Here is a 14,946-nt window from a genome sequence, read left to right on the forward strand (position 1 = left end):
CAACGCGGGAAAGCATGGCGGAGAAGCAGGGCCGCGGGGAGACGGTGCAGTGGTCGACGGAGCAGCTGGTGAAGTTTTTTGAAGATTGCTTTGCCAAGCTTAAGAAGGACACGCTGGGACTTCCGGTTGCGGCTAAGCCTGGGTAGGTCGCTCGGTCGGCAGCTCCCGCCGATAACGGACTTTTGGGCCCTTTTAAGGAGCTCCAGCGGCACTTTGATGACGATTCCCGGGGTGGGAAGGAAACAGTGAGAGTCCCCCAGCGCTGTATGGAGTGGACCAAGAGTGGGGCGGTCAAAAAAGCGTCTTTGGAGAAGAGAGGAGAACTGGCGCGAAAAAGCAAGATGGCGGCTAGTGTGGATCAGGCAGCGTGGGTGCAGTGATCACGGGAGCAGCAGGAATTTTTAAGAAACTGCTTGGCGGAGTTAAAGGCGGAGATGCTGGCCCCTATGAAGGCGTTGATTGAAAGGTTGGTGGAGACCCAGAAGATGCAGGGGACAGCGATAAAGGAGGTGCAGCAGAAGGCCTCTGATAACAAGGATGAGATTTTGGGCCTGGCGGTTAGAATGGAGGCGCACGAGGCGCTGCACAAAAATTGGCAGGAGAAGCTGGAGGACCTGGAGAATAGGTCAAGGAGGCAGAACGTGCGGATTCTGGGTCTCCCTGAAGGCGTGGAGGGTTTGGATGCTGGGGCGTATGTGACCACGATGCTGGGTATGCTGATCGGCACGGGGGCCTTCCCGAGGCCCCTGGAGCTGGATGGGGCGCACAGAGTCCTGGCAAGGAGGCCGAGGGCGAACGAGCCGCCGAGAACTGTGGTAGTAAGGTTCCACCGCTTCACCAACAAGAACAATGAGTGTGTCCTGCGATGGGCGAAGAAGGAGCGGAGCAGCGGGTGGGAGAACACCAAGATCCGTATTTATCAGGACTGGAGTGCAGAGCTGGCCAAGAAGCGTGCGGGATTCAACCGGGCCAAGGCGGTCCTCCACGGAAAGGGTGTGAAGTTTGGCCTGTTACAACCGGCGAGGCTGTGGGTTACATATCAGGACCGTCACCACTATTTCGACACGCCGGACGAGGCGTGGACTTTCATCAAGAATGAGAAGCTGGACTCGAGTTAATGGACTGCAGTATGTTGTGGGGTTGTTGGTGGGGGGGAGGGGGCGGTGTTATGTTGGGGTTTTCCCCGTGTTTTCTTGTGTTTTTGTGGCCCCTTTGCCCTGGGCCCTCGAGGCTTTGGGCGAGGTCGCAGTTGGGAAGAGTTGCGTCACAGGAGGTGGGGTTGGCCCAGACAGGGAGCGGGGTTTACCCGTGAAATGGTGGGGGTGGCACCTGAAGCTGGGGTGTACGGTACTTTGTTTTGTTTTTCTTTCTCTGTTCACACGGGGTGTCGGGGGGGGGGGACTCTCTCTACCCCACTTAGGTTGGGGGGGGCGGTTGGAGATTTGTAAAGGGAACCCACAGGGGGATTGGAGGTGGAGGCGGGAGCGGCCGGGGTCAGCATGAGTCAGCTAACTTACGGGAGTGCAATGGGGGGTAGGGGGGGGTTAAGCGGATGCTTGACTGGGGGTGGGGGGTGGGGGCTGGGATGCTGCTGTGCTGACTGAGGGGGAATCGATTTTAAATGGGAGAGTCGGGACCGGGAGCCTCCGCCTGGGGGGGCTGGAGGGTGCGGGAGGCGCGGGCACGTGGCTGGCCTAAAAAAGGAGATGGCTAGTCGGCGTGGGGGGGGGGGGGGGGGGGGGTGTCAGCCCCCTGACCAGGCTGATCACGTGGAACCTGAATGGGCCGGTCAAGAGGGCCCGTGTGTTTTCGCACTTAAAGCTACAAGAATCACGGATCAAACCAGGCTGAGGAAGGGATGGGTGGGACAGGTTTTCCACTCAGGGCTGGATGCGAAGAACAGGGGGGTCGCAATTTTGATGAGCAAGCGGGTGGCATTTGAGGCGGCGGGTATTGTGGCGGATAAAGGGGGTCGATATGTTATGGTGAGTGGCTGGTTGCAGGGGGCCCGGGTGGTGCTAGTGAATGTGTATGCTCCGAACTGGGACGATGCAGGGTTCATGAAGCGGATGTTGAGTAGGATTCCGGATCTGGAGTCATGCAGTTTGGTAATGGGGGAGAGACTTTAACACGGTCCTGGACCCGACACTGGATCGGTCTAGGTTGAGATCGGGTAAGAGGCCGGCAGCGGCCAAGGTCCTGAGGGGGTTCATGGACCAGATGGGGGGAGTGGATCCGTGGAGATTTGCCAGGCCAAGGGCGAAGGAGTTTTCCTTCTTCTCTCATGTGCACAAGGCATACTCGCGGATTGATTTTTTTCGTGGTAAGTAGGGCGCTAATCCCGAGAGTGGAGGGGGTGGAGTATACGGCGCTTGCGATCTCGGACCATGCCGCGCATTGGGTGGAGTTGGAGCTGGAGGAGGAGAGAGGCCAACGCCCTCTGTGGAGAATGGACGTGGGACTACTGGCGGACGAGGAGGTCTGTGGGCGGGTTTGGAGGTGTATCCAAAGCTATGTGGAGACCAATGATAATGGGGAGGTTTCGGTGAGTGTGAACTGGGAGGCGCTGAAGGCAGTCGTCAGAGGGGAGCTAATTTCAGTCAGGGCCCACAGAGAGAAGAGGGATAGGATGGAGAGGGAGAGATTGATGGGGGAGATACTTAGGGTGGACAGGTGGTGTGCGGAATCCCCTGAGGAGGGGTTGTTGAAGGAGCGCCGGAGCCTGCAGGCGGAGTTTGACTTGCTAACCACGGGGAAGGCTGAGGCCCAGTTGAGGAAGGTACGGGGAGCAGTGTACGAGTATATGGAGACGGCAAGTAGGATACACTGCGCATCAGCTGCGGAAGAGAGAGGCGGCCAGGGAGATTGGGGGAATTAGAGATAGGGGGGTAACACGGTGCTGAGCTCAGCAAGGATTAACGAGATCTTTAAGGACTTTTATGGCAAATTGTGCGAGTCAGAACCCCTGGAAGGGGGGGGGAGGGGATGAGGCAGTTCCTGGACCAGCTGAGGTTTCCACAGGTGGAGGAGGGGCGAGTAGAGCGATTGGGGGCCCCGATTGAGATGGAGGAACTGGTTAAGGGGTTACGGGGTATGCAGGCGGGCAAGGCCCCGGGACCGGATGGGTATCCCATAGAGTGTTATAGGGAATTCTCGGAGCTGCTGGGTCCACTGTTGTTGAGGACTTTCAATGAGGCTAAGGAAAAGGGAACCCTTCCCCCGACGATGTCGCAGGCTCTGATCTCGCTTATTCTCAAGGACCCATGCAATGTGGCTCCTATAGGCCAATTTCGCTCCTTAATGTGGATGCCAAGCTGTTGGCCAAGATTTTGGCCACTAGGATTGAGGACTGTGTCCCGGGAGTGATCAATGAGGATCAGACGGGGTTTGTGAAGGACAGGCAGTTGAATACGAAAGTGCGGAGGCTCCTGAATGTGATCATGGCGCCCTCGGAAGGAGGGGGTGCAGAAGTTTTAGCGGCAATGGACGCGGAGAAAGCCTTTGATCAGATGGAGTGGGAGTACCTGTGGGAAGTGTTAGGCAGATTTGGGTTTGGAGAGGAATTCATAGGGTGGGTCAAATTGTTGTATCAGGTCCCGGGAGCGAGTGTGTCGACGAACCGGCTGCGGTCGGGATACTTTAGATTACATCGAGGGACAAGGCAGGGGTGCCCTTTGTCCCCCCCTGCTGTTTGCCCTGGCGATTGAGCCGCTGGCCATGGCGTTGAGGGAGTCCAGAAACTGGAGGGGGTTGGTTCGGGGGGGGGGAGGAGCATCGTGTTTCAGTGAATGCGGATGACCTGCTCCAGTACATTGCGGATCCAGTGGAGGGGATGGGGGAGGTCACGCAGATTCTTAGGAATTTTGGAGACTTTTCGGGGTATAAGCTGGAAAAAGTGAGCTTTTTATGATACATGCGAGGGGCCAGGAAAAGAGATTGAGAGAGCTACCGCTTAAGATGGTGGAGAGGAGGTTTCATTACTTGGGCATTCAGGTGGCTAAGAGCTGGGGAGTCCTGCACAAGCTCAATTTAGCGTGGCTGGTGGATCAGATGGAGGAGGACTTTAAGAGGTGGGACATGCTGCCGCTTTCCCTGGCGGGCAGTGTGCAGTCCGTAAAGGTGACGGTCCTCCCCAGGTTCTTGTTCGTCTTCCAGTGCCTTCCCATTCTCATCCCCAAGTCCTTTTTCAAGCGGGTAAATAGGAGTATTACGGGATTTGTGTGGGCAAACAGGACCCCGCGTGTTAAGAGACTGTTCTTGAAGCGCAGTCGGGGGTGGCGGTGGGTTGGCGCTGCTGAACGTTTGCAGCTATTACTGGGCAGCGAATATATCCATGATTCGGAAATGGGTAATGGAGGGAGAGGGGGCGGCGTGGAAACGGTTGGAAGCGGTGTCTTCTAAAGATACTAGCTTGGTGGCATTGATAACAGCACCGTTGCCGCTTCCACCGACGCGGTATAACACGAGCCCGGTGGTGGCGGCACCATTGAGGATCTGGGGGCAGTGGAGACGGCACAGGGGGGAGGCAAGGGCTTCAGTCTGGGCCCTGATACGGAACAATCACAGGTTAGTTCCGGGTAGAATAGACGGGGAATTCCTAAGTTGGCACAGGCGGGTATCAAAAGGATGGGGGACTTGTTCATTGATGGGACTTTTGCTAATCTGAGGGCGCTGGAGGAGAAATTTGGGCTACCCCCGGGCAATACCTTTAGGTACATGCAGGTTCGGGCATTCGTGAAAAAGCAGGTGGGGGAATTCCCGCTGCTGCCTTCCCGGAGGATACAGGACAGAGTGGTCTCGGGCGTGTGGGTAGGGGATGGCAAGATATCGGAAATATATCAGGAGCTTCAGGAGGCGGAGGAGACCTCGGTGGAGGAGCTGAAGGGCAAGTGGGAGGAGGAGCTGGATGAGGGCCTGTGGGCTGACTCCCTGGGCAGGGTCAATTCCTCCTCATCTTGCGTCAGGCTGAGCCTGATTCAGTTTAAGGTGGTGCACCGGACGCATATGACAGTAAGTTCTTTGGGGTGGAGGACAGGTGTGTGAGGTGTTCAGGGGGCCCAGCAAATCATGTCCATATGTTCTGGGCATGCCCGGCACTTACAGGATTTTGGAAAGGCTTCGCAAAGGCTATGTCCAAGGTCTTGGATACTCGGGTAAAACCGAGCTGGGGGATAGCGATATTTGGGGTATCAGACGATCCGGGAGTGCAGGAGTCGAAAGAGGCCAGAGTTATCTCCTTTGCCTCCTTGGTAGCCCGGAGAAGGCTCTTGTTAATGTGGAGGGACGCAAAACCCCCCAAGCATAGAGGCTTGGATCAGTGACATGGCGGGATTTCTCAGGTTGGAGAGGATAAAGTTTGCCTTGCGAGGGTCCTTGCAGGGGTTCTCCAGGCGGTGGCAACCGTTCCTAGACTTTCTCGCGGAACATTAGGTGGAGGTCAGCAGCAGCAACAAAGCAGAGGGGGAGGGGGGGTTTGGGCGGTGGATGGATTTTGTTTGTAAAGGGCAGATACCCCACCTTGTTTTGTTAAATGGTTAAGTTGTTTACTGTTTTATTGCTATGTTTTCTTGTCGTTGTTTTTCTTTTTGTGGTGGTTTGTAAAACTTATTGAAAAATTTTGAATAAAAACAAATGTTTTTAAAAAAGGACACGCTGGACCTGATCAAGGCTTCGATTGATCAGGTGGTGCAGAATCAAGAAACCTTCGGACGTGCAATCCAGGAAGTGGAGAAAAAGGTGTCCAAGCACGAGAAATACCTAACAGTGCTGGAGACCAAGGTGGAGATGATGAACGACCGCCAGAAAAGAATGCAGGAGAAGCTGGAGAACAGGTCCAGGAGTCAGAATCTGAGAATCATCGGCCTCCCTGAAGGCAGTGAGGGATCGGATGCGAGGGCCTACGTGACGAACATGCTGGAGAAGTTGATGGGGGCTGAGGCGGTCCCTCGGCCCCTGGAAGTGGATAGAGTGCACAGAGCCCTCGTGAAGAAGCCCCGAGCGAACGGGCCGCCGAGGGCGATGGTGGTACGTTTTCACCAATTCCTGGACAAGGAACACGTTCTGCGGTGATCCAAGAAAGAACGGAGCAGCAAATGGGAGAATTGTGAGCTGCGCATTTATCAAGACCTGGGCGCGGATTTAGCGGTTTAATCGGGCAAAATCGTCCCTCTTTAAGAAGGGGGTGAAGTTCGGGATGTTGTACCCAGCCCGTCTGTGGGTCACAGATGAGGAACGGGATTTTTACTTCGAAATACCAGACGATGTATGGACTTTCATCAAGGAAAAAAGACTGGAGGTGATCTAAAGACACTGAATCCTTGGAGAGTATTGTAGTGGCGATTTGTTGAAAATCACTTTTGTGCTGGTTTGAATAAGTAGTGTTATGTGCAATAAGGGGCTGTTTCGATGGCTAAAGTTAACTTTGCCTTACTGGGAGCTGGTTGGGGGGAGGGGGTGGTTTCTGTGGTTGTTTTTTCTGTGGTTGTTTTTCCACTGTTTTGTCTGATGTTTGTTTACTGGGGAATGTGATGCTTTGAATATGTTTGTCCAAGTGGGGGGAGAGGGGAGACAGACTGCTTGGTGCCATGGACGGGCGTGATCAAGTCAGCTTGATCAGCTGACTCATGGAGGCATAGTGTGGGGGTGAGCAGGTGTTAAGCTGGAGCTTGATATGGGGGGTTGGGTTTCTAGGGCTGTTACCAGAGGGGAGGGAGTGGGGCAGGGGGAACTGCTTTGCTGACAGGGGAGGAACGGTTACTAAGGGACAAATGGGAGGTCGGGGATGGCGAATGCCCGAGTGGGGACTTGAGGAGGTCGGGGGTGATGGCGAGTCGGCGGCGGGAAGCTCCCCCGACCAGGCTGATTCCATGGAACGTTAGAGGGTTCAATGGGCCGCTCAAGAGGGCTCGCGTGTTTGCGCATTTGAGGGGGCTGAAGGTGGAAGTGGCAATGTTACAAGAGACACACCTAAAGGCTATAGACCAGACTAGATTGAGAAAGGGGTGGGTTGGCCAAGTATTCCACTCAGGGCTGGACTCAAAGACCAGGGGGGTAGCGATCTTGATAAATAAACGAGTGGCATTCGAGGCAGGGAGAATCGTGTCAGACACAGGGGGTAGGTACATAATTGGAAGCTAGAGGGGGTACGGGTGGTACTCGTGAATGTATATGCTCCGAATTGGGACAATGTGGAGTTTATGAGGCGGGTGTTGGGTAAGGTCCCAGACTTAGAGTCGCATAACTTGATCATGGGGGGAGATTTTAATACAGTCATGTGGGGGGAGGGGCAAGATTTGAGTTTTGGCGGGGGAGGCAGGCTCAATATCGGCATTCCGATGGAATCCCACAAACTCCCCGCCATGCATACATTTGCATGGTAAAGGAAAGGAAGTCACATTCTCGGCCCCGCTCCTAGAACCGGTGGAGACCTGAAGCGATTCTACTCCAGCGGGCAAACTCAATCTCCCGAACGGAGAATCCTGCCCCATATCACCAATGTGGCGACTTGGTGTCCCGAGAATATCCTGAAGGTGTTCTTGTTTGACAAGCGCATGTTGGAGGGAGTGGATTTGTTCACTAGGTACTGCCCCATACCAATTTACAGTGCTCTGTTTTGAGTCTATCTTGCAAATATACTGGCATTAATACTGTAAAGTGCCACCAATACATTCTTCTTCAAACATGTTTGAAAGTCTGTTGTATACAGGTGTAACAATCTAACAAGAGATGGGCAGAGTCAATCACACCTGTGCACATTTGCATCTATTGGAATTCAGCAGTGACTGACGGCTGTAGAGGGCAAAGGATTAATGTCTCTCTGAGGTGATCTCATTACTCTGAGCACCATTTTTGGTAGCAATGGATATTAAAGTTCAAGTTTGAATTTCAGAGGAATGATCAAACCAGCTTTTAAAAAATGTACGAACAATGTAAAAGGGGGCAGCATAAAGATGAGACATGGCTTCTTGGAACTGAGATGTTGTTTTGGTCACTTTCCAGATTTTGTGTGATTGGCAGTTTTGGCTCATAGAACATAGAACAATACAGCGCAGTACAGGCCCTTCGGCCCACGATGTTGCACCGAAACAAAAGCCATCTAACCTACACTATACCATTATCATCCATATGTTTATCCAATAAACTTTTAAATGCCCTTAATGTTGGCGAGTTCACTACTGTAGCAGGTAGGGCATTCCACGGCCTCACTACTCTTTGCGTAAAGAACCTACCCCTGACCTCTGTCCTATATCTATTACCCCTCAGTTTAAGGCTATGTCCCCTCGTGCTAGCCATTTCCATCCGCGGGAGAAGGCTCTCACTGTCCACCCTATCTAACCCTCTGATCATTTTGTCACTCGTCACTGACCAACCTCTCAACAAGAAGCTGTTTGTGATTGGTGTCAGACATTTGTGGAAGAAGCAAGTTCATTCCATTCTGCTGCAATGTCTCCAAGCCAGCAAAATTCACTTGGAGTCAGCAACCCCTCTCATCCTATGCCATTCCCATTTTCACTATCTAACCCTTGCAGCCTGTTTCCTTCAGGCATGTAAAGGCCTTCAAAATGATTGGATGCCAAGTCAATAATATTCTCCTGGCTCAAACCATCTTTAGTGTGTCATCATGTCCCAGTTATAAATGTTACCATAACTCAGACTTTAAAGAGACAATAATCTCTTTTGATAATCTACATTAGTTGCATGTCACAGTTTATAAACTCTTTGCCAACCATGATCATATATCACTAAACAGACACGAATTCAGAAAATGTCTGGATTCCAGTGGTATGCCTATGAAAGCAACTGTTCAGCAAGATATACTAAGAGAAAATCCTCCCAAGTACATTTTCTTTGCATGCAGTACTGCATGGAGGTCAATTCCTTTTTTTATAAATTCATGCGATGTGGGCATTGTTGGCTCGGCCAGCATTTAGTTCCCATCCCTAATGACCTTTGAGGCGGTGGTGGTGAGCTGCCTTCTTGAACTGCTGCATTTCCTGAGGTGTAGGTACATCCACAGTGCTGTTAGGGAGAGAGTTCCACTGAAAAGTGTACGGTGATACACTTTGGAAGGAGTAATGTGACAAGGAAGTATTCAATGAACGGCATCTTACTCGGAAGTTCTGAGGAACCAAAGGGACCTTGGCGTGTTTGTCCATAGATCTCTGAAGTTGGACGGGCGGGTTAATAGTGAAAAAAGAATATGGGACACTTGTCTTTATCAATTGAGGCCTAGATTACAAAAAGAAGGAGGTCATGTTGAAGTTCACCTAACAAGGAGCAGGCTGGATTCTCCGTAGCCCAACGCTCCCTCCACACCGGCATTATCATGACGCGCATGCGCTGTTTCAACACCGTTGGCGGATCATCGGCCGGCCCATCTGTGACACTCCCGCCACCAATGGTCCAAACTCCCGACGGTGCAGGCCACGTGTGGTCCCAAGTGTGCATGAACCCAGCATGTCGGATGCAGACAGTGTCGGGGGCTGGAGGGACTGATGGGGGATTGTCCGGGGCTGGTTTGGCGAGGGTGGTTACAGGGGAGCAGTTTTGGCAGGCCGGGTCCTCGCGCAGCCGGCGCCATGCTGTTAGGCGCGGCCGCCATAGGACGCTGGCATGCCCATGTGCGGCCTCTGACCTGCCAATTCTGCGTCCGTATTGGCAAGTAATGTGGAACGGTTGCCAGCCCCCCCACAGGGCGAAGCATCGGTGCGGGGGCGGCACCGCCATTTTGGTCGTCAGACCAGGCGGACCCTGCAGTCGTAGCCGGAGAATCCAGTCCATAGTCTCCCAAGTGTCTTTCGGGACACTCAGAATTCAGCGGACCAGGAGCTTCTCCTCCACACTTGACCCGAAGGATCATTTGAATGGATTAGGCCAGATCCCATTGCCATTCCCACTCGGATTGGTCAGGCTGCTTCATGGGAAGGCGAGATTTTACTGCTGCAGGCCTTTGGACCCCGCGATGTCTGGCCCAAACAAAAAAATATATATATTTCAATTTTGCGATCGGTCTTCCGTGTGTACCGCAGAACCATACTGCAATCGACAAGAATTTGTCTCACACATACATACCCTGTCGTTTGCACCTTGCTATAATATGCCCATCCCATTTTCTGACATACCCCCAGTGGGAAATTTTGGAAGTGTTTTGCTTTCCTGCCTTCAGGACTTCTTCCAAGAGGTTTGTGGAAAAAATAAATCTCTCTGATTCAATCACACCACTGAAAGCATCAGCTAGACATCTAGACACAGGTATCCAGAGCACCGTTTTGTCATCATTTTGGAGCTGTCAGAACAGACACTTATGCTGGCTGGCAAGATCTCCAGGCAGCGGGCACTGCTCAGGAACCAAAATGTTAAGCCATTTAACATTTGCTGCTATATGCTGCGGTATATTGAACCTTGCTCCATTAGGGGGCAAATCCACAAAATCCTCCAGCACTGGCAAGCCTAAAACTGCATTACAAACTACTTCATGCATAATGCTCAGAGGAGGTGAGGGATAATAACTCAGCAAAGCTGCAGGCAGCATTGGCTTGCTTGGGCAATCCGACTTATTGCCAGCAGACATCACCAGAGCATGAGTGTCGTATCATATGTCAAACATAATTCCAGTGCACGTAATCTGATCCACCTGTACTGTTTAATTAGGATTAAGGAGATAGTATCTGAAGTATGGGCCTGCATTTGTACTTTTGTCCTTGACTGACTCCAGCTTTTGAAATGCACACAATTCTGCCGTTGTGTAATGCCTGAAGAATTATTTTTTTTACATGCAGCCAGCGCATTCTTAAAAAGTGAAATGGCAAAGACTCAGTTCTTTACAATCCCCAAAATAAAGAATATTAAACAGGAGTCTTGTTGCAATTTGGATTTTACAGCACATAAAACACACTTTTAGTTACTTTATCAATCTTGTTAGCATTATTTCTCATTGATATCCCAAAAGGGGCTGTTTTTTGCAACGGAATAAAAAACTACCACTCTAACTTTTTGTTCAGTTTTCTTCTTTGCACTTGTACATCTTAACTTGAATGTTGCGGATCTTGAAGCCTACACTATAGGTCTGGGAAGTGTAACAGGGCTCTAAAGCTTTTGTTTGTATTGCACCCTAAAAAGGAAATCCACAGGCTGCTGTTGTAACAACTTTCTACATTAAGATTTGTGAATGTACATGAAAGTGCTTGAAGCTGGAGATCATTCGCCTCACATTTGGCGTTTCAGCTTTGGCACGTCTCAACAGTAAATGAGCTGGGGCCGATTTTACATTTCTCTGTAGTTTGAGGAGGGCAGCCTTCAAGCAGAGACTTTCGATCTTACCTGGAGTCATTGTGGTCTTGATGAAGTGCCAACCTCTGCTCACAGGATCGAGTAAAGTCCTGGTGCTGCCACCATTGTGTAGGTGAGGTTGTTAGTAGAAGCGGGGCAGTGTGGCCATTGCCCCTTTAAGGGCAACACAGCAGAGTAAGGGTCACCTGGCCTCGGTGACCAAACAGACTCAGAGTGGGGAATCACCCCAGTGCAGTGGGCGCAATTCTCTAAGTCAGAGACATTCCAGAACTAGCTGCAGACATGCTGCTGTTCTTGTAAATCCTTGCAAAATAAATCCTTTGTTGCCCACTAATGAAGTCTCTGACATCCATCATTACAGGCAGCCGTGGTCAAAGTGCTTGAAGACCTCCAATATTTCAAGTGGAAAGATTTTGGCATAGATTTTCCGTGGTTTGTTCTTTATCTTGATCCTATCATGGTCTTGCAGTGATTGCTAGCTGGTAGCAGGACATGCTTCTATGGGAGTCTGTCTGATCCGGGGGTTTTCGGCCAATCTCTGAGAAGTTGAATCGATTCTTTGCGCAATCCAGACTGCCTTGTGTATTCCTGTATTTTGCTTCACTTTGGTGATTTGACAGAAGCAGGGACATTTATTTTGTTAGCTTGTTCCTGAACTGGTGCTTCTTCATTCCTTTTTGAATTCGGTGATTGAGGGTGGGGGAAAATAAAGATTATTTTAATTGTAAAATATCAGCCACATGCATTTCTTCCCCAGATGATCGGTGCAGAGCCTTAAGCTTGTTTTTAAAATTTATTTTACAGCTTTGAACAAAGATCACTGGGATCCAGAATTCCTTAAGGCCATTCCCATCATGAAGACACGAAGTGGTATGCAGGTACTGTAGTTTATTGTCTCAGTCTTAATTACAAAAGCCAAGTTAGGAAATGACTGCTAGTGATATTATGGGAGGCATACCTAATGTGGTGTGGCAAATTCCTTTCTCCACTTATATTAATTCTTTCATTAAACTAGTGGATGTAGAAACTTGATACCAGTCTGTCAGATATTTATACTCCAACCTCACTGGCAGTAATTTGTAGCCTACCTTGCTTTATCGTATTGAGAAAATATTGGAAACTAAGCTTAGGTGACAACTGAGCATAGCTAGTGTGCAAGAGAAAGAGAGAGACACGAAGTACGAGAAGTGCAAGACTTGCCGTCCATTATACAGAATCCTGCATTAGAATGTGAGAGATGTGCTGAAACCTCATAGAACTTCTGTTCCTCCAAACCCCAGAAGGAAAGTTAAATAAATTCAAAGCTTATCATTTTTAAGCCGTTTCTAGTCCTGATCCTCTTAGTCACTACGTTGAACTGGCGGTATGCTCTCAGAGGCTTTCTGTTCAGGCTGATTTGTAAACGTTCCAGTCAGGTCCCTTTGGTGTGACGGCGAGCTGAGGTGAATACTTTAAAATGGACGCCGTTGTCTTTGGACAGCCACCCTTGCTACCTGTGGAGGGGAGCAGCTGAACCTTTGGCGGATAAAATTGTCTATGAGGAACTATTTTTAAAAATTCATTCTCAGGCCATCAATGATGTCAGCAAAGCCGGCATTTATTGCCTGTCCATAGTTCCCTTGAGAAGTTGGAGCTGTGCCAGCTTCTTGAAACACTTTTAATCAGTAAAGGAATCGAGGGTTATGGGGGTAAGAAAATTTGTCGAGGGCTGGAATTCTCTGGCCACTCGCTGGCAGCAGGATTCTCGCAGCATGGAATTCCCATTGACAACAGTGGAAGCAAAGAATGTAGCCACCAGCAAACGGCGTGCCGCCGAGGAATGCACGGCTGGGAGACCGGAGAATCCTGCCGGATCATTTCAGATCAGTCACGGTCTCATTGAATGGCGGAGCAGACTCGATGGGCCGAATCGTCTTATGGTCACGGCAGTTCGTGTGGTGAAGGTACTCCTATGATGCAGTTAAGTAGGGAGTTCCAGGATTTTGACTTTGTGACAGTGAAGGAACAGTGATCTGCATCCAAGCGAGAGAAGTGTGTTACTTTGTGGGAAGGTTTGAGGTGTTGGTTTTCCCATGCACCTGCTGCCCTTGACTTTCACAGTGTAATGTTGATCCCATGCTGTCATTAGTAGTTTGTGATCACCTTCACTACTCGAGGGTGGCTTGCAAGATGTCTGCCAAGATTAAAGTTTCAGCTCACTGTCTAGTAAGAAGCTATAATAATGGTCATATCATAATTAAAATAAAATCATTATCCAAGGTAACCAATAAAAGTTCAGACTGGGGAATATTTTTGGGAATAATGGAACATTTGATTCTTAGAAATGGGGGGGGGAAGAAAACGGGGCGCTTTCACTCCTTATCAATATTAAGTGACCCATGCCTGGAAGTTAGGAGGTCTTGTGGCGCAGTGGGTAGCATCCCTACCTCTGAGCTTGACCGGGTTCGAGCCTCACCCCAGAACTTGAAGGTCAAGGAAGGTGTTTTCATAATGTGTTCATAATTGAGTGTGTCAACCTGCAAATCCTTCCCACACGCCATTGGTTGGCAGTAAGAGCGAGAGAGACTATTTTTTCATTCAGTCATGCTTGATGTGGAGTGGCGCCCCTCATACTATAAACCACTAGCAACAGACTCGCGCCCTGTTCCTGGAATTACCAGATACAGAAACGGAAGAAAGGTTTCCTTAGTGCAGGGTTTTTCAAAGTGCGGGTCGCAGGCAGGTGTCAGGAGGATCACGGAGCGATCGGTCGCGGCGTTCCCGTGGTGGTCCCGATCGCGGGAGAAGCACCCAATGGCCGCCACCCACATTCTTATTGAGAATGGCGACCACTGCCACCTTTTAACTGAGAATGAAATTAGGTTGTGTGCAGTCTTCCAACCATAAGAGGCAGCATTGAGTAGGTCAGCGCATCCTGCACGTACACTTGATGTCAAGCACCAAATCATGGAGCAGTGCTTCTTCCATTTTCTAGCAGCTGGCATGCAAGGTGAGAGGGCTGTGAAAATGAATCGCTTTCGTACAAGAAAGAGACGGCCAGAGACACAAATAGACAGAGTATCTACTGGCCAGGATCTGACATCTGAATCTGCTGGAGAGAGCTGCTCAGCAGAATCCAGGACAGAGCAGTGCTAGTGTTAGCCTGTACAGAGCTCCAGGGCCTCTGGTTAACGGCCTACAAAGAAGAAACTTAAAAAAATATATATATTTTATTGAAAACTTTTCCATCACAATTCTTTTCCCCTTACACATCAAACATAAGAAAAAGAAAATTTAACAGTACATGTAACATAGTAACCACAGTCTAATAACAAGTAACTAACCAACATGGTAAACTAATCATTTAACATAAAATAAAACTTTCCCCCGCCCCCCCCCCCCCCCCTCCCCCCTGGGTTGCTGCTGCTGGTCATCTATCTTCCCTCTAGCGTTCCCCTAGGTAGTCGAGGAATGGCTGCCACCGCCTGGTGAACCCTTGAGCCGATCCTCTCAGCGCAAACTTCATCTGCTCCAGTTTTATGAACCCCGCCATATCGTTTATCCAGGCCTCCAGTCCGGGGGGTTTCGCTTCCTTCCACATGAGTAAAATCCTACGCCGGGCTACTAGGGACGCAAAGGCCACAACATCGGCCTCTCTCGCCTCCTGCACTCCCGGCT

General features: G+C 50.4%; 1 protein-coding gene across 1 annotated transcript in view; it reads left to right on the forward strand.

Moving 5' to 3' along the window:
- LOC140391997 (rho guanine nucleotide exchange factor 17-like) overlaps positions 1–14,946 on the forward strand; it is a 570,574-nt gene that overhangs the window by 498,030 nt on the left and 57,598 nt on the right. The window contains exon 12 of the mRNA XM_072477120.1: positions 12,094–12,167. Coding sequence (XP_072333221.1) covers positions 12,094–12,167 — 74 coding nt within the window. The remainder of the gene's footprint in view (positions 1–12,093; positions 12,168–14,946) is intronic.

Source organism: Scyliorhinus torazame, chromosome 15 (genome assembly GCF_047496885.1).
Source record: "Scyliorhinus torazame isolate Kashiwa2021f chromosome 15, sScyTor2.1, whole genome shotgun sequence".
NCBI classification, from domain to species: Eukaryota; Metazoa; Chordata; class Chondrichthyes; order Carcharhiniformes; family Scyliorhinidae; genus Scyliorhinus; species Scyliorhinus torazame.